The following is a 24,224-nucleotide window of genomic DNA, read 5'->3' as shown; positions in this document are numbered from 1 at the left end:
ACCGCAAGAATTTCGACATATTTAAAAACAGATCTCGAATATAGCAATGAAAAACCGGAGTAATGTTAAAAAAAAAGCAGAAGCAAAGCAGGAGAAGAAAAGCGTGGGAATTGTCTGAAATCTCCTCCCCACCTGTATCATATGACGGGGAAACAACCTGTATGCTAACTCTCTTTCCTTTGCTCAGATTTCATGTCTTTGATTAATCTGTAGCTCTCAATTGCTTTGAATGATTCTAGGTCAATTGGTGAATTGATTTTACAATACACTGTTTGGTTATGATTGGGAGTTGAAGCTTAAGCCCTAGACTAGATTTGTTTAAAATGAAAGCGGGGAGTGCCGCTAAGCTCATCGTTGATGCTCTTCTCCAACGCTTCCTTCCACTTGCTCGTCGTCGTATCGAAACTGCTCAAGCTCAGGTATATCATTATCAATCTCTTCTTACATAGTTAATTTTGTTGTAGCAATTGGTTTTTAAGATTCTATGCGTTGTGATATGTGAGGCGATTTTAGGTTGTTTTTTTAGTGTTGTTAGTGCAGTATAATTCAGATTCGAATGTGTGCGTATTCATTAGTTTAGGTTTTGCGGAATGTTAGTTAGTTTGTTTTATTTAGAACAAGTAAGTGTCTCTTGCACTTTGCAGAAAATTAGGAGATGCAACTTTATAGATGTATGAATTGTTGTTAGGATTGGTGATTGGTGACGTCAATAGAAGTTTTAATTTACGTGGATAATGTCTTGTCGTGTTGCCTTGCAATTGTTTTATTATGTGTGTTTCATGATGATTGGTCCAATTACAGGATGGACAGTATCTTCGGCCATCTGATCCAGCGTACGAGCAGGTATTGGATTCCTTGGCTATGGTGGCACGACATACTCCCGTGCCTCTACTTGAAGCTCTTTTAAGATGGAGAGAAAGGTGTGTGTTGTGTTCGTCTATTTTTTGTTGTCTATAATATACCATATTACGATTCACGTGTGTGGCCATTTGTCTTACTATAATCAAGTCCTGACAGCATGAAGAAATTTTTATTGACGTATTTATAACAGAATTTTATTTTATATGTTTTAGTCTAAATAAATATTTTGTTCCTTTCTTTTTTTTTTGTCTTCGTTATAAGTAACTATTGTAGAGGCTATGTTTCATTTACTGATTTTACTGTACCTCAAGCATTAAATTCTAGTTGATCGATATCCTGTACTTTGCAGTGAATCACCGAAGGGGGCAAATGATGCATCTACATTCCAGCGGAAGGTTTTTGAACATTAAGAGTTGCCTTTTTGAAATTATATATATATCTCCTTTTAGCAATTATTTTTCCTGTTAATATAATAGTTAATATTTATCACCCAAATGGCAGGATTTTAACAAATAAATAATTATCGACTTACCGACACTGTATATGCATTATTTGCTCAAGACTCGATTGTATCATATGCTCATGTGACATGTATGCTTAGCGTTTTGCATTCCTGTGCGAGAAAATGTTCTCCATCTACAATAATAGTTCCTGTATAATATTAGGCTTATCCAATCCGGATCTCATAGTTTCAGCTGCAGGACACAGGACCATAATGCACAAAGTCAAATAAATCCTTAAATTGATAGCATTTGGAGGATAAGATCTGTAAATAGGAAAAGCGCAATCTTGTTTTCTAGCTTTAAGATTCACTTAGTTCCACAAGGACTTTAGCCTACGTATTAAATAGTTTGGAACATTAAGGTGCAATTTGTTTGATCAAAAGCCCAATAATATGATATGGGTTTGATGTTTGAAACCTGCTGCTTATATTTGGATAAAAGCCTAATGTTTGCAGTGTTAATTTTGACTTAACAATATGTCACTAGCTTGCAAGATTTATAGATGCTAAAAGAAACATAATTATAGTGTTGATAAACAAAGGTATAGAAGATATTATGAATTATTTAGTTTTCTGATGGCATATAAATATGTAGATTATAATAATAATAATAATAATAATAATAATTATTATTATTATTATTATTATTATTATTATTATTATTATTATTATTATTATTACTATCACCATCCTCATCATTATCATTATTGGTGGGGGGGGGGGGGGGGGTGTTAAGATATTGTTGGAAATACATGTAGCTGGTTAAAACTCAGGGAAAATTGTAAATAAAAATAAAAAATCATAACAAAGATGATTCTGGAAGGGCCTATATACCAAACGTAGCATGTTTTAACTAATGTAGATGCAGTTAGAAAAAAATCACATAATGTGATGACCGCAATTTTCTTTGCTAAAACGTGTTGCAATTTCATATTAAATGTGAATTTAGTATACCTTTTTTTATTTGCTTCCATTTAATACATGATACTGCTTGAAGTGTTATATTGTTACGTGGGCAGCTTGCAGTGGAGTGCATTTTTTGCTCAGCATGTATCCGCTTTGTAGAGTGTTGCCCTCAAGAGGGGCTTACAGGTTTAAACATTCTGCTTCTTGATGCATATATCTTTAAATTTTAATAAATCTTAATTAAATGAAACACAGTTATGCTTGTGCAGAGAAGCTATGGAATGGACTAGAAAATTTTGTCTTCGACTGGCTGATCAATGCTGATCGGTATGAATATACAAGCTTGCTAAATCTTTTGAAAATCTATACAGCTGTATTTTATAGTTCTTGTGGATTGAATATTATATTTTGCATCACTTATCTTGAAAAAGTGACCACAATCTCCAGTTTTCTTAAAAAGGTGAACACAATCTTAATCATTTGTAATTTGTAATCGTAATTTGTGCTGTAGAACTTTATGTATCCATCCTGAAGTTAATTTAGTGGGAATAATGTTTAAGTGTTGTGGTAAATGACAAGTCCCACTTGGAAAAAGTTCAAAAAGCAGTCCTTACGAGTCTAAGAAGACAACTTGCAGACATATGTGAACTCAATAAACCAATCAGAGGATGCGCGTGAGTTTCAAAAACTAGGAATAAACAGGTCTGAGTTGAACAAATTTTATTATTATGGAACTAAGCTAAGCCATCAAATACTGTTATAAATTTTTTTAAGGTAATAATAGAAATATATTATGATAGACTGATAGTATCAAGTTTTTCTTAGATCTAATTAAACTTGATGGTCAGGTTCATATAGTAGCCATTTTTTTAATTGATTTTGTGATATATGATCTCTTACTTTGCTTCTCTTGGGAGTTCTGTAATGGGCTCGTATGAAAATGTTTATGTTTCTGTAGATATATTTGAAATAGTCTTTTTAAGTTTTTTGTTTTTAGTTTTTACCCGCATCGGGTGGACTGCTTATTTCCTCCAAAAAAATATATCTCTTTGTTTCTATGACATTATATTTTAAATTATCACCCCTCTTCCCCTGAAAACCACCACCACCACCACATAACAAATAGTTTTAGAAAGGGAAAGGGGATTAATATTTGAAAGTTATCTCTACAGGAACCCCTAGGGGTTCATAGAATGGACCAACTGAAAAATTAACAATCTCAAGTTTGTCATACTTACACTTCTATATGACCTATGTCAAGTTGAGGCTTAAGAATGTCATGGAAGGATGGAATAGGGTTCTATATCTATCGAGTTCTATTATAAATCTGGAAATAATTGATGTAAGCTTGTTCATTATGCCGAAGTGAGTGATTACTTAGACATGTGGTAAAATTTATAATCAGGATGGACACATGCATAAACTGTTTGGTCTTGTTTTGTTTCTCTACATGGACTTTACACTATCATATGTCAAATATGATTTTGTTTTTCCATTATATTTTTTGCTGATAGAGAGTTATGATATTATCTTTTTTCTTCTTCCAGGGTTGTCAGTCAAATTGATTATCCTTCCCTTGTAGATTTACGCAGTCTTCTTCTCGATCTAGTAGCTCAACTTTTAGGGGCGCTGTCTCGGATCAGGTAACAGATCCCACTCCTAATTTGGTAGGACCTTGACATAATAAGTGCTACAGAATTGATTTTGTTTGCTGCAAATTGTTCTTTCTGGATTTAGATCTAGTTTGGGGATCTTTGCTGGCATCTTAACCAAGATACAGAATGTGAGAGTATTTAAAAACATGTCAATCTAAACTAGGCATTTTATTCTGTTTGAAAACTTGCTAAATTTTCTTCTTACCTTCTCATTGTTTTAATTTTGTTTCACCAGCAACTTTTATTCACTGTGTTATGTCATACTCTAAAGGTGTTATAATATTGTTGAACATGCTTGTTTTATCCATTTGCAGATTTAGTTCTGTTACTGAGCGTTTTTTCATGGAACTCAATACTCGTCGAATTGATACAAGTGGTGCTAGGGGGGAGACTCTTAGCATCATTAATGGGATGCGTTACTTGAAGCTTGGGGTACGTAAGCCTGGCCATTTGGGTTCCTTATTGTTCAGGGAAGATGTATGTAACAATGATTTATCTTCAGGTTAAGACTGAGGGTGGATTGAATGCATCAGCGTCATTTGTGGCTAAAGCGAACCCTCTTAATCGTGCTCCTCATAAGCGAAAGAGTGAACTACACCATGCACTTTGCAATATGCTTTCAAATATTCTAGCACCACTTGCAGATGGTGGAAAGGGCCAATGGCCTCCTTCGGGTGTTGAACCAGCACTTACCCTATGGTATGAAGCCATTGCGAGAATAAGAGTGCAACTTATGCATTGGATGGACAAGCAAAGCAAACATATTGCTGTGAGTGAAATCTAGTTATTTATTAACTTTTAAATATCTTCCAATTCTAATAACTTCTTTGGCAATAGGTTGGTTACCCGCTTGTGACTCTTCTTCTTTGTCTTGGCGACCCAAAAGTTTTCCTCAATAACTTTGGCTCTCACATGGAGCAGCTGTACAAGCACCTTCGTGTATGTTCCGGTTCAGTATAGCTATCTTGTGCCTAATAATTACTTGGATAGGATGCCATGTTATTGCGCGTTATTTATTATTAATTTTTTGGCTTAACGGGATGCCTTGCTTCTGTATATCACAGACATGATTTTGGTTTAGTAGTGAATAGACATATATTTTATGTGTGTCTTACAAGACAATCCAATTTGGATACCATACAGGACAAGAACCAGCGGTTCATGGCGTTGGATTGTCTTCATCGTGTTCTTAGGTTTTATCTGAGTGTTCACGGGGACTCACAGCCTCCAAATCGAGTATGGGACTACCTGGACAGTGTGACTGCGCAGCTCCTAACAATTCTGAGGAAAGGAATGCTTACCCAGGATGTCCAACATGACAAACTTGTAGAATTCTGTGTGACTATAGCAGAACATAACCTTGATTTTGCCATGAATCATACAATACTGGAATTACTCAAGCAAGATAGTCCAAGTGAAGCGAAGGTTATTGGTCTCCGTTCTCTGCTTTCAATTGCTATGTCTCCTACCAGCCAGCACGTTGGTCTGGAAATTCTTCATGGTAATACTTACACAAGTTGTATGCCAAGTACCTACAATTGTATTAATCTAATTTCTTTTTGCGATAAATATGTTCCTGATGTTGCAGTTCATAACATCGGTCACTACATTCCAAAGGTGAAGGCTGCTATTGAGGCTATTTTAAGGTCATGTCATCGAACCTACAGTCAGGCTCTTCTTACCTCATCAAGGACAACCATAGGTATTCGTTTTCCAGTTCTATTCATTACAACCATTAGATCATTTTGTAGTCAAAGAATTCTGTAGAGAAGACTGTTTTCTACCTTTCTCTTTGTTTCACATTTTCACTTTGTTCGATAAACGAGTTACCCAAATGAGTCAAGAACTAATTATTTTTCGTGTTTATAGGAATTCCATGGTCAGGCATTATGATTTTGTTATAAAAATCACTGCCATGGTATTTATTGTACTAGCTTAGAATCGCGCGATACATGTAGATCTTATAATTTTTATTCAATATTTGTTTCATTAAATGAGATCCGGTGATATGGTGCAAATCACAGTCACACAAATCCCTAGTGATCTGCATCCAGACTGCCGATTTCAGGTACACAATTTGGTGGTTTGGACTTCGGAGTCCTCATTGGAGCGAGAAAGGGGACAGACCTTTTTTTCCTTTTTAGTATTCAGATACACTCTATTAAAAATTCAAATTAGTAGACAATTAATTTAAGTTAAAGAAGAAGAAATCCTGTAATTCGAATTGTTTATTTGTCTCTTATATAAATTTATGTATATAATAAACATAAAAATAAAAAATTGTAAAACATGACAAGTAAATACTAATAATTTATAGTCTGAGATGGTTTGTAGTTGCATAAAATTTAACTCTTAAGCTTTGGTACCAACAAATAAATGTTGTGTAATATTCGGTAGTTGGCAACAATCGATCCCTAGACACGTTGTTGTATTATGAATAAGGTCCCTCTTAAACTTATCATATATAGGATATAATGTAATTTATTGTTCAGGCTCTTTTTCTTAATAAGACCTTCACTGGACTGCCTCTGTATATAACTATCTATGTTTTTTTAATTAGTAGTACACATTTCATTGTTTCTTGACAACTAGAATGCTGTGTTCAAGGGTTAATTTTTTAAATTGGTTGAATGACTTGTTTTATTGTCACTAGTTTCTGTATGATTAATATAGCCTTTTATAAGAGTGACAACTATTATAGAGCTTTCAGGCAGTCATATCCACTTTATGTCTTGCATAGAAACTGAAAAAGCTTCTAGGTTCGTGCTGCTTGATACATGGTAGTAGAAGTATTATTTCATTTTTCAATGTGTTTATACTGGTACTCAAGGTCCGAAACTGTGAAAATACGATCCTGCAATGTTTATCTGTCATATTTCTTATCATAATGACTAACCTCTTATCCTCTAGGTTATAACTCCTATGTAATTCTCATATGCATTTCCTGTGTCTGCTTCAGCTTCTGAATCTCCATTACAAACTGATTTACTTCTTTCGCAGATGCTGTTACAAAAGAGAAATCTCAGGGTTATCTTTTTCGATCAGTTTTAAAGTGCATTCCGTATCTGATAGAAGAAGTTGGGCGAAGTGATAAGATCTCTGAAATAATACCTCAGCATGGTATTAGTATTGATCCTGGTGTCCGTGAAGAAGCAGTTCAAGTACTTAATCGTATTGTGAGATATCTTCCTCATCGCCGCTTTGCAGTTATGAAAGGAATGGCGAACTTCATTTTACGCCTTCCTGATGAGTTCCCTCTTCTCATTCAAACATCATTGGGGCGCTTACTGGAACTTATGCGTTTCTGGAGAGCTTGTCAAGCTGATGATAAATTACACCATGATGATAAGATTACGAAGCGTGTGCAGAGGAATGAAGGGTTCAAGAAATCTTCTTTCTATCAATCTGGAGAAGCAATTGAATTTCGGTCCTCGGAGATAGATGCAGTTGGCCTTATTTTTCTTGGTTCTGTAGATAGCCAGATCAGACATACAGCATTGGAGTTACTCCGCTGTGTTCGGGCTCTGCGCAATGATATTCGGGAGATTGCACTGCTTGATCGCCCAGATCATCTGAAAAATGAAGCTGAGCCAATTTTTATAATTGATGTTTTGGAAGAGAATGGGGTGGGTTATACATATTCTTCTCTTACTCGGTATATAAATTTTGGTCCTACTTAATCCTAACAGCCCTCCTCAATGTACCTTTAACATAGAACATATGAATCTTTCAGGATGACATAGTTCAAAGCTGCTATTGGGATTCTGGCCGTCCATTTGATTTGAGACGTGAATCTGATTCTGTACCTCAAGATGTGACCCTTCAGTCTATACTCTTTGAAAGCCCTGATAAAAATCGATGGGCACGTTGTCTTAGTGAGCTTGTCAAGTATGCCGCTGAGCTGTGCCCAAGCTCTGTTCAGGAGGCAAAGTAATCAATTCTATCGTTGTTATCCTAGACATTAGACATACTTGCTAAATCTTTTTACTGCTTAACATTATAAATGTCCTCACAACAACATAGTTTGTTTAACTTTACAATATTTGTCATCTTGAGAAACCAATGTACATTTCATCTTCAAAGGGGCTAAAAACATATACGCTTTCTTTAAACATGCATCCTTAACTAGTGTTGAAATGAATCACATAATCCATTTAACTCCTATATTTAAAAGGCCACACAGTCTGCAATTAATGATGTGGCTTTCTTTTAACTTCTCAAGACGTCTGTTATTCAAGGCGAATAAAGAGTATGTTTTTTGAACTTTACCAATAAAAGGGACACTCTCCTACTTTTTAATATCTTCTTAGCCTTGTTTAGGCAATTCACCCCGTAATTGTCTCTACCATCATTTCATTTCCCTTGATATTAGCTTACCTGCAGGGCAAGGCAGGGTCAAGATGTCTTACTTTCCTGCGCCCTCTATAGCTCTCCCTCAACTTTCTTTAGTTATTGGAATGTCGTTTGCAACTTATTTGATCTGTTAAGCTGAATTTTCCTTCATGAAGTCCATGTAACAGATCATCATTTATGGTTTAAGTTTGTTAGCCTGCTCTGTTTGATTTAAGTTGCTTTGTTAAATACCTTTTTAACAGAAAGGGCAGCCACTAGCTTGGAAATATATTTAGGAGTTGTTTTAGAAGTGAATACAAGTAGTTGCAATTTGGTGTAGTTGATTTTAATTGGTTAGAAACATTGAAATCGCATGCCCCAAGACTCTAGTAGATTACCAAAAATCTATCACTGGAAGATGGAATTTTAACTCACATTACAACAGTTGAATCAGATTACACTTGGTACATCGTGCACTTGCACACATTTTGCTAGGAGTGGCTATGAAATATAGTTGATATCTTCTTAAAATTTGAAAAAAAAAATACTTATCACTCGCGTGAGTCATTGAAATAGTTTCCAAAGGACATGACGCAAGGATGTGTTGTGCTACCTTGATCATGCAATATTATAGTTCTTGGTTCTAAACTTGAATGCCTGATATTATGTTGGTCTAACCCATGTATGCAGGCTAGAGGTAATCCAGCGTCTTGCTCATATCACACCTGTTGAGTTGGGTGGAAAAGCTCATCAGACACAGGATGCAGACAACAAACTAGACCAATGGCTTATGTATGCAATATTTGCATGTTCTTGTCCAACTGATATTAGGGAAGGTGGCGGATTAGCAGCTACTAGAGAACTTTTTCATCTCATCTTTCCTTCACTAAAATCTGGTTCAGAAACACACGTAGTAAGTTTTTACTCGCGTAAATAGCTGTTGATGGCAGTGTCTCAAATATAATTTGATTTCTGTTGTGCTATTCTGTTTCGGTAATATTCTGCTCGCACCCACCAACATATACACAGAAAGAGATGTACTCCCTCCGTCCCACCCATTTCTTTATGTTTGGGTTGGGCACGGAGGTATAAAAAACTGTATAAAGTACTGGGAAAGAGTAAGAGAAGTGGGTGAAGTGGTGGGATTCATCAATATTTAATTGATTAATTTGGAATTGTGAATGAAAGTAGTGGGTGAGATTGAATTTTATATTATAATAAAAGTTTACTATTTCTAGAAAATTTAGAAATGTAAAGTAATAAGGACACTCAAAGAAGGGAAGTGTGAAGAATTGGTTGGGACGGAGGGAGTGATATGTTAATCCAATGATCATCAGTCTTATTAAGTGCTGAAAAAGGGTTGTACCTAGTGCACAAGGCTCATGAATCAGAAGGGACGAGGAAGGTCCCAGTACACAGTCTTACTCGTATCTTCCATATGAAGGCTATTTTCTGGAATGTTGCAAATCTATACTTGCCAAAATTCTATCAGAGCTGAATTTAACAAGTTTTCTTGTACCTCTAGTTATTGAACCATATTTTCAGTAAAGAAATTAAAGATTCTGAAGCCAAGTGATTAATCCCAGATTAATTAATATGTTTCAGAGTTATTGGGAGTTAAACAAGAAATACCTTAAAAGTGAGATAGTATGGAAACTGTGGCCCCACTGGCCACTACAAATTATTGGCATAGTAATATAGAGAGCAAGTGGTAAGAGCTGGAGGTTCGATGAATAGGATACACAGAGATAGCTTGTATGCCTTGCCAAGATCAAAAGAGAGATATTAGGCAACATATGAAATAGTGAGGTTCTCTATGCTTTCTGTTGCAAGCTTAAGCATTGAGAGATTTATATGTAAGGAGGGTCTAATCGTGTATATGTGTGTGTGTGTGTGAAATTATTCAGAGGCTTACATTTGTCATCATGTATTGTGTCTTTATTCCTGCTAACATATTTGACCATTCAGTATTTCTGACATTATAAATTATGCTTTCTAGATTGCATCTCAATATTTTTCCCTTGTGCCTCTTTTCAGCATGCTGCCACTATGGCTCTTGGCCATTCACATTTAGAAGTGTGTGAAATAATGTTCAGCGAGCTTGCATCTTTCATCGATGAAGTCTCTTTAGAAACTGAGGGAAAAGCAAAGTGGAAGGTATACTGCGTGTATAATTAATGTTCCTTCCATGTAGCCAACATTGTTGAGTATGTAGTTACTTTCCTGATTAAATGTGTAAGAAAATAAGTTAATGAATGAGTTACTATGCATCTAGTCTTCGAGTCTGCTGTTAATCCTACACTGTGATAAGCTCTGGCTGAATCCAAGTCCTTTTTCTAAACCTCACGCTTTGAAACTTTTAGGGAATGACTTTATGATCCTCATGCTTTCACACTTTTAGGTAATGATTTGGATCATTTGTTAAGGTTAGTATGGCTCAAGTGTTAAAACATTTGGATCAACCAAATACCTTCCTCATTCTTAAAAGTCCGTACCCGTAAGTAATGATTGTTATTTATTAATCAGGACGCTATAGTTTATGGTCATCGTCAAAATTACAAATACTGAATATAAATATACGAATCTTAAAACACATATTAGTTTTACTTGTTTTATGAACAGATTCCTCAATGAAATAAGGTATAGTGAAGTGAAATTATCAAGACAATGTATGTGTCTAATTATAGCATAAAGATCTTAATAGCCCATTGTCATCGGCGTTCCGCAAGTAAATTATTCTATGAAAGAATTAGGGTTTGATTTCTGGTTTTTACAAGAAATAAATTTAGATGTGTGTGTTATTAAAAGAGAAGGTTAAGGGTTTGATTCCTGGAGACTACAATAAAAATGTGAATATTTTGACTAATAAACATAATCTTTATTGATTAATATGAGATGTCTAATGTAATACTTGGGGACCAGAAAATCGAAGTATGATTATTTATGCGATACTTGGCAGCTACAAAGATTAAACACACACACACACACACACACACATATTGATATAGTGTCATTTAGTTGCTACATATTAAAAAAGTTGGAAATTCAGTACTTATTGATTAGAAAGGAATAATCTTATCCACAAGTATAATAAATATCACTGATAGCATATATTTTCCGAATTGGTAAGTGTATTTATTCTCTTAAAATTACATATATATTTTTATTAATTTTTAAAATATCTGGTACTATACAAGAAATATATATCTGTGTATAAATTAAAAAATATATTTTTAAACCGGGTTATAAGAGTAATGCAAGTAAATTGTATATAATATATAATGTAGGGTTATTAGAGTAACGCAAGTAAATTGTATATAATATATAATGTATGAATCTGCTTGTTATTGATTTTGCATTCCCTATTACGATTCCCTTTTTAGTTATGGAGCCCTGTACAGAGCAGCAACTGTGCTAGCAACATATAGGCAGGAAAATAGTAATTAAAACATCACACTTCCAGTACTCCTAAAGCTTCAACATTTTCCAAAGAAGAGGGAACAGGGGTTTCCTAAGGATTTGAAATATGATTTAACCTCCAAACCAGTATCTTTGACTCATATTAAAGCCTCTTCAGCATGCAGTAGATTTCTACTATGCTGCACAGCAGACTTGGTACTTTGTAGCCGTGTCAATCTGATTTTTTTATTCAGCCTCTTTTTAAAAGATCCATGTATTTGTTTAAAAAAATAATATATATAGACTATAAAATTTATTATAAATTATGTGCTATTATTAAATCTTGGATATTCTCATGATACTGCGATCATGCACAAATAGTTTTGGAAGGATGTATAGCAAAATAATTACATACATGAATATTGATATATGTTTGTAGGTGTTATCTTTGTATATGTAATATCAATTTATGTGAATTAAGTTGTTGGCTTGGTGCTTTATTATATTGCTGCCATTCACTTGTGTACAAAGAATGATTGTGAGATAACATTCACTTAATATAACATAGGTTTGTCAATTGTTGCTGAATCACTTCTTTATTAATAATGACTGTGGAAATCACTTGCATTCATTTATGTTAAGTTGATGCTTACTTATATTGTTGCTATTGACTTGCATAGAAAGAATGGTTGTGACAATCACTTGATTAATGGTCTATATCACTTTTATTGATGCAGAATCAGAAGTCCCGCCGTGAAGAACTTCGAATCCACATCGCAAATATATACCGTGTTGTTGCAGAAAAAATTTGGCCTGGCATGCTAGGCCGAAAGCCAGTTTTCCGCCTCCATTATCTAAAGTTTATTGAAGAAACAACTAGACAGATCTTAACAGCACCAAACGAGAACTTCCAGGAAACCCAACCCCTTCGTTATGCTCTTGCTTCTGTTTTAAGATCACTAGCCCCCGAATTTGTGGAGTCAAAATCAGAAAAATTTGATCTTAGAACAAGAAAGCGATTGTTTGATCTTCTTCTCTCCTGGTGTGATGACACAGGTAATACATGGAGTCAGGACGGTGTCAGTGATTACCGGCGTGAGGTTGAACGATATAAATCTACACAGCATGTTCGTTCAAAAGATTCTGTTGATAAACTTTCATTTGATAAAGAAATCAGTGAACAAGTCGAGGCTATTCAGTGGGCTTCCATGAATGCCATGGCTTCCCTGTTATATGGCCCTTGCTTTGATGACAATGCCAGAAAAATGAGTGGCAGGGTAATATCTTGGATTAATAGTCTTTTTATTGAGCCTGCCCCTCGGGCTCCATTTGGTTATTCACCCGCCGATCCAAGAACACCATCATATTCCAAATATACAGGAGAAGGTGGACGAGGAGCAACTGGACGTGATCGGCATAGAGGTGGGCATTTGCGTGTGGCCCTTGCAAAAACGGCTTTAAAGAATCTTCTACTAACAAATTTGGACCTGTTTCCTGCTTGCATTGATCAGGTAAACTTGTCCTATGTACTGTAATGCTAATTATAATGTTAGTTAATTGGAGATTGCATAGCGACCTTTTCTGCCACACAGTTTGTATGTATCAAGTGTTTGACCTAATTAGTTGCGCTTCAGTAAGCTAGACATATTAAACATTTTTCTGAGTAAAATATAGTGATCGAAACATGTGCATCTCGTTGTATGATACTTTCTTTTAGTAGTATCCTGCAACTTTTTTCTGGTGGTGCTGATGCTTGGATATTCCATCTCCATGACTTCTGCATACTCGGATTTATATTCCAGTATTTCTTTAAGAGTGGATGACATATTTTATTCATCAACAAAATACACTAATATTGTGCTGAAGTACAATTTATGAAAGGAACTTCCTTACGCAATTGCTAATGCATAATAGTCTTTCTTGTTCTATTGTCTGATTTTTCTGATTTTGGAGGTTGTAAATTCCTTATATTTTTCAGTGCTACTACTCTGATGCTGCTATAGCTGATGGATACTTCAGTGTCTTGGCCGAAGTCTACATGCGTCAAGAGATACCGAAGTGTGAAATTCAGAGGCTGTTGAGCCTGATCCTCTACAAAGTGGTGGATCCATCTAGACAAATTCGTGATGATGCCCTTCAGATGCTTGAAACGCTTTCCGACCGGGAATGGGCTGGGGAGGGCATCGAGGGTTCGGGAAGTTATCGAGCTGCTGTTGTTGGTAACCTTCCTGACTCGTACCAACAGTTCCAATACAAACTTTCATGCAAACTCGCAAAAGATCATCCTGATCTGAGCCAGCTTCTTTGTGAGGAGATCATGCAAAGACAACTTGATGCTGTTGATATAATTGCACAGCATCAAGTTTTAACATGCATGGCTCCCTGGATCGAAAATCTCAATTTTTGGAAACTCAAGGACTCCGGATGGAGTGAAAGGTTATTGAAAAGCCTTTACTATGTGACATGGCGACATGGTGACCAGTTTCCTGATGAAATTGAGAAGCTTTGGAGCACTATTGCTAGCAAGCCCAGGAACATTAGTCCAGTTCTCGATTTTTTAATCACCAAAGGAATTGAAGATTGTGATTCAAATGCATCTGCAGAAATTAGTGGGGCATTTGCAACATACTTTTCTGTTGCAAAACGAGTAAGCTTATATCTAGCTCGAATATGTCCACAACGCACCATTGATCACTTGGTTTACCAGTTAGCTCAGCGAATGTTAGAGGACAGTGTCGAACCACTCAGACCCAGCGTAAGCAAGGGTGATCCAGGTGCAAATTTTGTATTAGAGTTCTCTCATGGGCCTGCAGTGACCCAGATTGCATCTGTTGTGGACATCCAGCCTCACATGTCACCCTTGCTTGTTCGAGGATCTCTAGATGGTCCCCTTAGGAATACCAGTGGCAGCTTAAGCTGGAGAACAGCAGCCGTTGGAGGTCGAAGTGCTTCAGGTCCATTGAGTCCAATGCCTCCGGAGTTGAACATTGTTCCTGTAACTGCAGGCCGATCCGGCCAACTACTTCCTTCCTTGGTAAACATGTCAGGACCCTTGATGGGGGTCCGAAGTTCAACAGGGAGCTTGCGCAGCCGCCATGTGTCTCGAGACAGTGGAGACTACATTATAGACACTCCAAATTCCGGAGAAGATGGTTTACATACTGGCCTTGGGCTGCATGGTATCAGTGCTAAAGAACTTCAATCAGCCTTACAAGGGCATCAACAGCATTCACTGACTCATGCAGATATAGCATTAATTCTACTTGCCGAAATTGCATATGAAAATGATGAAGATTTCCGCGAGCACCTACCCTTGCTTTTTCATGTCACATTTGTCTCAATGGACAGCTCTGAAGATATTGTACTGGAGCACTGCCAGCACCTACTTGTTAATTTGCTGTATTCTCTGGCTGGACGTCACCTGGAGTTGTATGAGGTTGAGAATATCGATGGGGAGAACAAGCAACAGGTTGTTAGTCTGATCAAGTATGTGCAGTCAAAGCGAGGGAGCATGATGTGGGAGAATGAGGATCCCACAGTTGTGAGGACTGAACTTCCAAGTGCAGCCCTTTTGTCAGCTCTTGTACAGAGTATGGTAGATGCTATCTTCTTCCAAGGAGACCTTCGAGAGACTTGGGGACAAGAGGCACTCAAGTGGGCTATGGAGTGCACATCAAGACACCTTGCATGCCGCTCACACCAAATTTACCGTGCATTGAGGCCTCATGTCACAAGCGATGCATCAGTATCGCTCCTCCGCTGTATCCACAGATGTTTGGGAAATCCTGTGCCAGCAGTTTTAGGATTCATCATGGAAATTTTGTTGACTTTACAAGTAATGGTAGAGAATATGGAGCCTGAAAAAGTGATCCTCTACCCACAGCTATTTTGGGGATGTGTAGCTATGATGCATACAGACTTTGTTCACGTTTACTGCCAGGCGCTGGAGTTGTTCTCTCGTGTAATTGATCGTCTATCATTTCGTGACCGAACAACAGAAAATGTACTCTTATCTAGCATGCCGCGTGATGAGCTCGATACCAGTGTTTCTGACACCAGTGATTTTCAAAGGGATTTAAGAAATACTCGTGAATCAACATCATCAAGTGGGAAGGTTCCAGCCTTTGAAGGAGTGCAGCCACTTGTTCTTAAGGGACTAATGTCAACAGCAAGTCATGGTGTCTCTATTGAGGTCCTTTCACGGATCACAGTTCACTCTTGCGATTCAATATTTGGGGACGCAGAAACACGACTCTTAATGCACATCACAGGTTTGCTTCCCTGGCTGTGCTTGCAGCTAAACCAGGAAGCAGTGGTGGGCATTGCTTCACCACTCCTACAACAGCATCAAAAGGCCTTCTCTGTTGCAACCAATATTGCAATTTGGTGTCGAGCACGGTCAATGGATGAACTAGCCACTGTTTTTATGGCATACTCTGGTGGTGAGATAAAGAGTATAGATAACCTACTTTCTTGTGTATCACCACTATTATGCAATGAATGGTTCCCAAGACATTCGGCATTGGCATTTGGTCATCTGCTACGGCTCCTAGAGAGAGGACCTGTTGAATACCAGCGTGTGATACTTCTTATACTAAAAGCATTGCTCCAGCACACTCCCATGGATGCTGCTCAAAGCCCACATATGTATGCAATTGTGTCTCAGCTAGTTGAAAGCACCTTATGCTGGGAGGCACTTAGTGTACTGGAAGCCCTTCTGCAGAGCTGCAGTTCATTGCCAGGCTCTCATCCACATGATCCTGCTTCATTTGAAAACGGGCTTAGTGGGGCAGATGAGAAGATGCTCGCTCCACAGACCTCGTTCAAGGCTCGAAGCGGGCCCTTACAGTATGCAATGGGACTAGGGTTTGGGACGGGCTCCACGCCCACTGCTCAAGGCAGCGCAACGGAATCCGGGATTTTGCCGAGAGAGTTAGCTCTTCAAAACACACGCCTGATCCTTGGTCGTGTGCTAGAAAACTGTGCGCTTGGGAGGAGGAGAGATTACAGAAGACTGGTGCCATTCGTGACCAGCATCGGAAATTCATAGCCTAGCACTTTTTGTTCATGTTTTATGGCTGAGCTCATTCTTCTTGCACATGTCTAGTTAACAGAAGGCTGGGTTCTGTGTATATTGTGTAGTCATTTTAATTTAATTTATGTAGATTGTGTATTTAGAATGTATACCTTACCTGCTGCTAATTCATACAAAGTTATGTATATTTCTTTTGTTGTTTTTAGCAGTGTTCTATGGAAGTGTTAGTGATTTGGGAAATGTTTGTCCTTGGTTACCTCTAGTAAATTTTAAACTTTTATAATGGTGCATATAACCTGGTTTACATTTTCCGCCACTTTGAACATCTTGTATAAATATTTGTTACATGCCCTCAGTAATGAAAATCCATGCTAAAGCTATGACCATGATATTATCAACTTAGAAACTAGTATGTAATATAAAGAGAAAGCAAGTGAAAATAATAATTTCTCTGTTTTGAAAGTCGGATCTTTTGGAACATAGTTCTAAGTCTTGATCGTATAGTTAAAATTATTATTTTTAAATTATCTTTTTTGAATAAAAATATATGATCAATATTATAATTTTAAAAATAAAAAATAATATTAATTTACGATAAATATTCTTAGAAATGTGTATCAAAAAGTCAAATGACATCTTTCAAAATGAAAGGAGTAAATAACATAACTCTTTTTAGGTGTTTTCCTGTTCCAACTTTAAGTATTTTTAAGCCGGCCGGGTAAATTTAAAATACATGCAAAAAAATACAACAAAATAAATGACAATTTATATTTTCCCGCGGGTTCTTTTTTTGATAAGCTTTCTGATACAATTGAGAAACTACCCTTCTTCCTTGCGTTGTACATCAAAATTAAAAAGGGACAATAATATCTGGTGTAGGGGTGAGCATAAAAATCCGAAATCCGGATTATTCGATTTTCCGATCCGGTATCCGATTTAAAATATCCGGAAATTTGGATATCCGATCCGAATAAATCGGACCGGATATCCGATCCCATTTTTTTCTATAAATTTGGATTCGGATCCGGATCACATATACATAAGAAAGCGGATATCCAGATCCGATCCGGTTTTATTATTTTTAATTAAAAAAATATTTTATAGATAATATATAATATGTTTTTTAATTTCTTAAAATAATATTAAGAGCCTGTAATCTGTTACTATCAGTCTGTTCTGTCGCAGGCTTAGTGACTTACGGTTTAAATTTAGGTCTCTAAAACTTTTTTGTCTTTCACTTTTAATTGATCACAACCACTAAATCGCTAGAGACTAAGTTTTAGTCTGTTGGAGTGCTGGGTTTATCTATTGCAGGAGTATATTGCAGGTTTCTGTATTATTCAGAAAATAACATATAGCCGTATATTAATGCTACGGCTAGCATTTCGCAATGTGTGCATTAGAAATATGGACTAATAAGCTGCTGAATGGGTGGGTTAAAAAACTGTTTAGATATTTATCATTGTCAATGTTTCTTACATCTTACGTATTTAGTTTTTAAATTATAATGATGTAGGAAGGCTGATGAACACTGCCAAATTATGCTTAGTAAGATTGTTTCATCTGAAGCAGGTGATACATACTATCCAGTAGTACAGGTATTTCCAAAATTTCTAAAAAATGAATGATCTTTGTATAAAAAATAATGCATATTTTTTTTAGATTAAACAGGATCCGGATAATCCGTTTTCCGATCCGATTTAAGAGGATATCCAAATATCCGGATATCCGATTAAACCGGAACCGGAATGAAAATTTAGTGATCCGAAAAATCGGATATCCGGTTTATAATTCATAACCGGACTGGATATCCGGTTATGCTCACCCCTATTCTGGTGTCGACTTGTAAGTTGTAACTTGTAAGATAGAGGTAGGGATCCTAATACGGAGATATATCTTGTTCTATTCCATGAAAGTATTCTCCTTACAAGATCGGTTCTTAAAATTTTCCTGATTCGAGCGAGTAATTTCCTGCAAAGTCTCTCCAATTCAATTTTTAAAATCTTAATAATCATCATAATTCTTTTAATTGAAATGTTATATTATAAATTGAACTAGTATATCAACTATTATTATAATATTATAAAATATTCAATTTTTATTTGATTAATCATTTTGATTAATTATCGATCAGCACAACTGTGATTGATATTGTCATGTTCATGAAAGTACTCAGATTTTCGACAAAATGGACAAATATTATAAACATAAAGAATTATAATCTAGAAATTATAACTCGTACATATAAATAATTATAAATAAATTAATATTTTAATCATAATTTTAGTTCATTTTCATAAAATTATAATATATTTTGATAAATATATAAAAATAATTGTAATCATGATATCATATATTTTTTTAAAGTAAAAAATAATAATGTAGTTGCCCAAGATTCTTTCAAACAAACGAAGCCAACTAAGCCAAAAATAGAACAGAGAATACCAATATACTGTAATCCCCTTACGAAGTGCTTTGACAAGAGACAGCATATTACATATGAAGATGATATGAAGTGTTGAATAGATGAGTGAGCATCATATTGCTCAGCCAGTCTAGATTTGAACATAGATATCATACAATAATGCACAGGTTAGGGAACATTGAGATTTGAGACCCCCAAATGACAAAACATACAATTATTGCTAAATAAGCTTTAAGAAGGCAAATAAGCCTCATAACAAGGAGCACTATGTTTTTCTTATTACACAATACACACACATCATCAAGCTCCCTGAAAAATGGAATTCCCAACTCAATCAAGGGAATCCTGCGTGGAGAACTGTCTTGGCATGAAGACAGATCTTGCTCGTTACGTAGCACCGTAATAAGATAACATTTACTGAGGAGTTCCATTTTTCTTAAACAATGCATATGCGTCACTGTATATGGCCACCACATTTGAGAAGACTGCTAGTACGATCATGAAGATGCACAAGATCTTGTCTTTCTTTGTTGCTATTCCATGATGATCCCTGAAATAGAAGCTGATAATAGTCACTATTGATCAATTTGAAATATACCTAGTTGGGGAAATTGTGAAGGGATTGAGTTTGATCAATTGAAAGTTGAAACATATGGTAATTTTGTACAGTCTCCTTCCTCAACAAAGTCATACACATTTGTAGTCTTTGCGGTAAGTTGCGTGCTTTAGTTATAGTTTCTGTATACGTTGCTATTCGAGTTGTATGTCGAATAACTTAAAGATACTCTAACTCTTCACCAACCAGAGTACAGCCCAAATAAACTTACCATTCTTTTGTTCTTATGTTAGTCATGGAAGGTACCAAATAAGTCATAACAATATGCATTAGTACTGGACACAGAGCAATTTCCAATAGGGTAACCGTCTTTCACTCTTAACCAATAATTGAAATACGATATGTTCAGAAATCCTATTACATCTTTTAATAGTTCAACGAGTTATAGGCTGATTCGCTATGCCCCAATCAATAAGTGTCCTAGCTATATAGGTCATGTTCGGTATCGATGTCAAACAATACACAATCTAGTCTATTAGTCTTGTCTTTAAATTCTGCTCATAAGTTACTAGTTCTGTTCATGTCAAGAAGATAAGCGTTTTGATGTGATTAAGATGGTACCAAATATTCAGAGGAACAAATATGTTGGTGACATTACTGACGACAAATACCAGGTTAAGTATTCTCTTATGAAAAGTTCAAAGTTGTAATATGCATATCTAAAGCTACCAGTTACTCCTAATTTCAGTAGTAAATAGAAGGTAACATACCCTAGAGTCACAGCAGCAGGAAAAATGAATCCTATACAAACAGCAGCAGTTGCTCCAGTAAACTGGAAAGCATCCCATATGCTAGGTATGAAGTTGGCACCCAAGAAGATAAGACCAATGAGGCCAATGCTGATTACTGCGAACCTTACATTACTCAAAACCAAAGGCCTTGCAGATGGGAAAAGGAGCCCGTCCAAATTTAATCTCAGTGGAAAGAACACAATAGGAAACACAAGCATCAAGTGGGCAGCATAACTAACACGAACAACATCACTTAGTAGTGAGCTAAATGGAACTCCAAGATTTGTGTCAAAGTTTGCAAGTACATCATCGAGAGTTGCATCACCGAATAGAAGGAACCCAAAAAGGCTTATCATTACATACACTGACGAGCAGAGAGCCAATGAAGATCTTACCACTCCTCTAATTTGCTTCCTGTCTTCAAGTTCATTTTCTATTGTGTGAACTGCAAAAATTTGTATAATGTTAGAACTGCTGGGCATAAAAAAAAAACTACTTTGCAAATAATGGCAACTACTGATATTAATCACAAACCCATGGCTCAAACTTCCATGGAAGCGGATATGTATACGAGATGTGTCAATAGTATCGATCATAGATAATAATATTTGATTCCCGGAGAAACCTTCACTTTCTGTGTGGATCAGGTCTTGGTATATGTATTATATTAATCAGAAACTGTGCACATATTTCATGCTTGTCTTAATTTAGTTACCTTAGTAATTATGTATTATATTAATGCTAATAACATAAACCTTGGGGTGTAAGCTACGTTATAAGTAGATACAACATGAATACAGAAGTTTAGATACCATTGTAATGGCAGATGTATGCTGTGACAAGAACAGGGACTGCAGTAAATAGTTTAAGGACTGAAGTGAGATCAGTAGCTTCAGGAAGCAATCTGGGCATCATGATGCCCCCACTTATCAACTTGTAGACGGTGATTCCTGCTGTGACAACTAGAAATACAACCGCCAGAGCCACCGATAATGCAGATGTATATCTCAATGAATCTGCAAGTACAAACATGCCCATATTAACCACAAGTCCACAACATAGATTCAGAAAAGAGTTATGATATTAATAACTTTGTTCATCAAATAACTATATACACATTTTTGCAATGTCATAATATAAGTCTACCACCATATTAAAAATAATCGGGTTAATTATCATCTGGATCACTTATTACAGTCCAATGTATCATCCGCATCACTGCGAAATTTTTGGTCTCACATAAATCACTCATCAGACTAATGGTTGCGTGCCGTTAAATCAAATCAAAATAGATGTTAATGTTAACTTTTTCTGTTAAGTTCAAGTTAACCATGATGTTTAACATTACTCGTTTGCGTGTTCTTTCGAAACTTAAATATTTATGCTTGTCTTTAAATTTTATTAAAATTTTGCAGCTCTTGATTCTTTCAATTCCAGTAAAACTAGAAAATAAATAAATCAAATACAAAAAAAAGAGATTTTCTATTAATAAAACTAGAAAATAAATAAATCAAATACAAAAAAATATGACAAAAGATTTTATATTAATAACATTAGAAAGTGGTATTAAGCTTTTAATTTCAGTACAAGTCTAAAACGCCGGATACACACACTTATATTTATTGGGGAATGAAGTGAAGTGGAATACATAGTTAGCAAAAGTAGCTGTTATTTCACCTCAGCTGCTACCGTTAACTTTTTTAATTTGATTTACCGGAACGCAACTGTTAGTCTGTTGAGTGGTTTATATGAGACCAAAAATTTCGCAGTGATGCGGATGATACATTGGGTCAGAATAAGTGATCTAGTTGATAATTAACCCAAAAATAATCATAGGCATTTACCAGGTCCAGGAATTAACCTGAAATATTACATAATTATCACAAAAGCCACGTCTTTTCTTTATATACAGGTCAAGGTCCAATTAATTGATTTGAACTCAAGCTAAGATCTGACTATTTGTAGGATTGGAATAACAGAATTAGAAGAAAGAAAAGCAAAGTGTTAAGTGTAAATTCTGGATTATACTTTAATTCGATGATGCAATAATAAATTATGTGAACAACATATATATGCTACAGCACCAGGTATAAGAAGGCATAATAGAAAGTATGGTTTTCTTATAGTAGTTACTTATAAGAGAAAACTAACCAATACGCTTTAAACTTGCCAATGGAGCAAATATTCCCAGAGTTGTGACAAGAAGAACAATAGTACGCCCGTTCCACCATTGCACTCCAAACCACCCTTCCAGAACACCGGCATGGTGAATGCCACTTGAAGTTGTTCCAGAAAGCACATCACCTGCAGATAGTGTTTGCAAGCATTAAAGGTGGAATTGTAGAACATAGAAGTCAGAGAGATATAACATATCTAAGACTAATCAACCTCAAAAAACCATAAGATGATAGATACTAAATGAATTAAACATGCTCGGTACTAAACAAATACAATTACCTATTATAATCATGTACACAACAAGTACACCAATGTTATTGACTAAAACACACACTTGCAGTAACATTCTCCCATACTTCCCAAAGGCATCGTTCATAACACCTCCATAGGAAGTATTCTTCCCAGCCCTACTAAACCTAAGTAGCATCTCAATAGAAGCATCAGTCAAGAATGCCATAAACACAATCATAGCAATTCCAGGTGCAAGACCCAAGACTTTCATAGTTGCAGGCAAGGACATGATTCCAGCACCAACAATTGTGGTTGACAGATTAAAAACTGCCCCAGTATACGAAGCCCCATTAAATTCATCAAATCCGCCATCTTCCACTTGCTTAGTCGGTAACAGAGGCACTTTCTCATCAGCAATTAATTGCTTGTTCTTTCTCGACCTCTTCTCTTTAGCTGGTTTAAGGCTTCCGATTGTCATTTTCTTTCAACTAATTAAAATTTCTGATATACAAACAGCTCAAATCCCTCTATCTCAATAAAACTAGACCTGTACAAAAAACTTCGGAATTAGATTCAATACGAACATGATGAACTTTATTATTCAAAATATACCTATTTATGGTTCAACCTTTTGTAATAAATCATAACTTTATACTCAAACTGTCAAAACCAGCCCAAGTCACTAATTTTTCATTGGTTAAGCGAAAAATTCACAGTTTTTACTAATAAAGTAAGAACCTAAATCATAAACCTCTACAACTTTACAAATGTTCCTAGAAACATATAACACATAAAGGCGAGAGCTTTCAATAAATTAACCTAAACTAGTAGCTTCAATACATTAAAATTCACTTCTTTCATACAATGAACAAGAATGGGAATACCCAAGTCACTAATTCTTCATAGATTAAGCAAACTATAAACATTCTTTACTAATAAATTAAGAACCGAAACCATAAAACTCCTACAACTTTACAAATGTTCCTAAAACCATATAACACATTAAGGGGAGAGCTTTCAATAGATTAAGCCAAACCAACAGCTAGAATATATTAAAAATCACTTCTTTCATACAATAACCAAGAAACAGAAAACCCAATACTGAAATTAGTGACACAAGAAAAACCCAAGTCCAGAAAAAGCAAATAACATAAGTAAATGCTACCTGATATGCAGAAAATGGGTATGTATCAAACACCTCTTAGAAGCAGAAAACCAATGTGTTTGTGTGTGTAAGAATTGAAGGGGATGTCTGGCTGCACTTGTATATATATATTAAAAATGAGAGAGAGGTTAAAGAAGATGAGGGTGAAGAATTAGAATAATTAGAATAAAAGATAATTGATTGACTGG

At 35.8% G+C, this 24,224-nt stretch overlaps 2 protein-coding genes across 2 annotated transcripts; one reads left to right on the top strand and one right to left on the bottom strand.

Annotated features, from left to right (window-relative positions):
* Positions 1-20: 20 nt before the first annotated feature.
* On the top strand, positions 21-16,895 carry LOC108214150 (uncharacterized). The gene is made up of 18 exons (XM_017385964.2): positions 21-159; positions 240-419; positions 802-920; positions 1,211-1,256; positions 2,383-2,455; positions 2,539-2,596; positions 3,817-3,912; positions 4,239-4,356; positions 4,427-4,693; positions 4,762-4,863; positions 5,068-5,425; positions 5,513-5,626; positions 6,925-7,550; positions 7,658-7,854; positions 8,947-9,169; positions 10,294-10,413; positions 12,393-13,166; positions 13,634-16,895. Exons 2-18 carry the CDS (start codon positions 324-326, stop codon positions 16,703-16,705), a joined length of 6,459 nt encoding a protein of 2,152 aa, XP_017241453.1. The 5' UTR covers positions 21-159; positions 240-323; the 3' UTR covers positions 16,706-16,895.
* A 2,214-nt stretch (positions 16,896-19,109) lies between these two features.
* Positions 19,110-24,224, bottom strand: LOC108214867 (amino acid transporter AVT6A). The gene is made up of 6 exons (XM_017387098.2): positions 24,037-24,224; positions 22,920-23,418; positions 22,614-22,766; positions 21,275-21,478; positions 20,442-20,907; positions 19,110-19,665 (listed from the first exon to the last, which is right to left on the bottom strand). The coding sequence occupies exons 2-6, from the start codon at positions 23,347-23,349 to the stop codon at positions 19,530-19,532; spliced, it is 1,389 nt and encodes a 462-aa protein (XP_017242587.1). The 5' UTR covers positions 23,350-23,418; positions 24,037-24,224; the 3' UTR covers positions 19,110-19,529.

Source organism: Daucus carota, chromosome 3 (genome assembly GCF_001625215.2).
Source record: "Daucus carota subsp. sativus chromosome 3, DH1 v3.0, whole genome shotgun sequence".
Taxonomy (NCBI): domain Eukaryota; kingdom Viridiplantae; phylum Streptophyta; class Magnoliopsida; order Apiales; family Apiaceae; genus Daucus; species Daucus carota.
Note: the sequence above shows the minus strand (reverse complement) of the source record. Positions and strands in the feature narration are given on the sequence as shown.

What these genes read in the sequence shown, in the direction of transcription:
- LOC108214867 (XM_017387098.2), bottom strand. Translation starts at nt 23,349, where the DNA reads ATGACAATCGGAAGCCTTAAACCAGCTAAAGAGAAGAGGTCGAGAAAG. An exon ending in GGCAAGTTTAAAGCGTATTG is followed by an intron (nt 21,479 to 22,613) that starts GTTAGTTTTCTC and finishes TTGTACTTGCAG; the next exon opens with ATTCATTGAGATATACATCT. An exon ending in CCTGCTGCTGTGACTCTAGG is followed by an intron (nt 19,666 to 20,441) that starts GTATGTTACCTT and finishes CTTCTATTTCAG; the next exon opens with GGATCATCATGGAATAGCAA.
- LOC108214150 (XM_017385964.2), top strand. Translation starts at nt 324, where the DNA reads ATGAAAGCGGGGAGTGCCGCTAAGCTCATCGTTGATGCTCTTCTCCAA. An exon ending in GGGGCGCTGTCTCGGATCAG is followed by an intron (nt 3,913 to 4,238) that starts GTAACAGATCCC and finishes ATCCATTTGCAG; the next exon opens with ATTTAGTTCTGTTACTGAGC. An exon ending in ATGTTTTGGAAGAGAATGGG is followed by an intron (nt 7,551 to 7,657) that starts GTGGGTTATACA and finishes TGAATCTTTCAG; the next exon opens with GATGACATAGTTCAAAGCTG.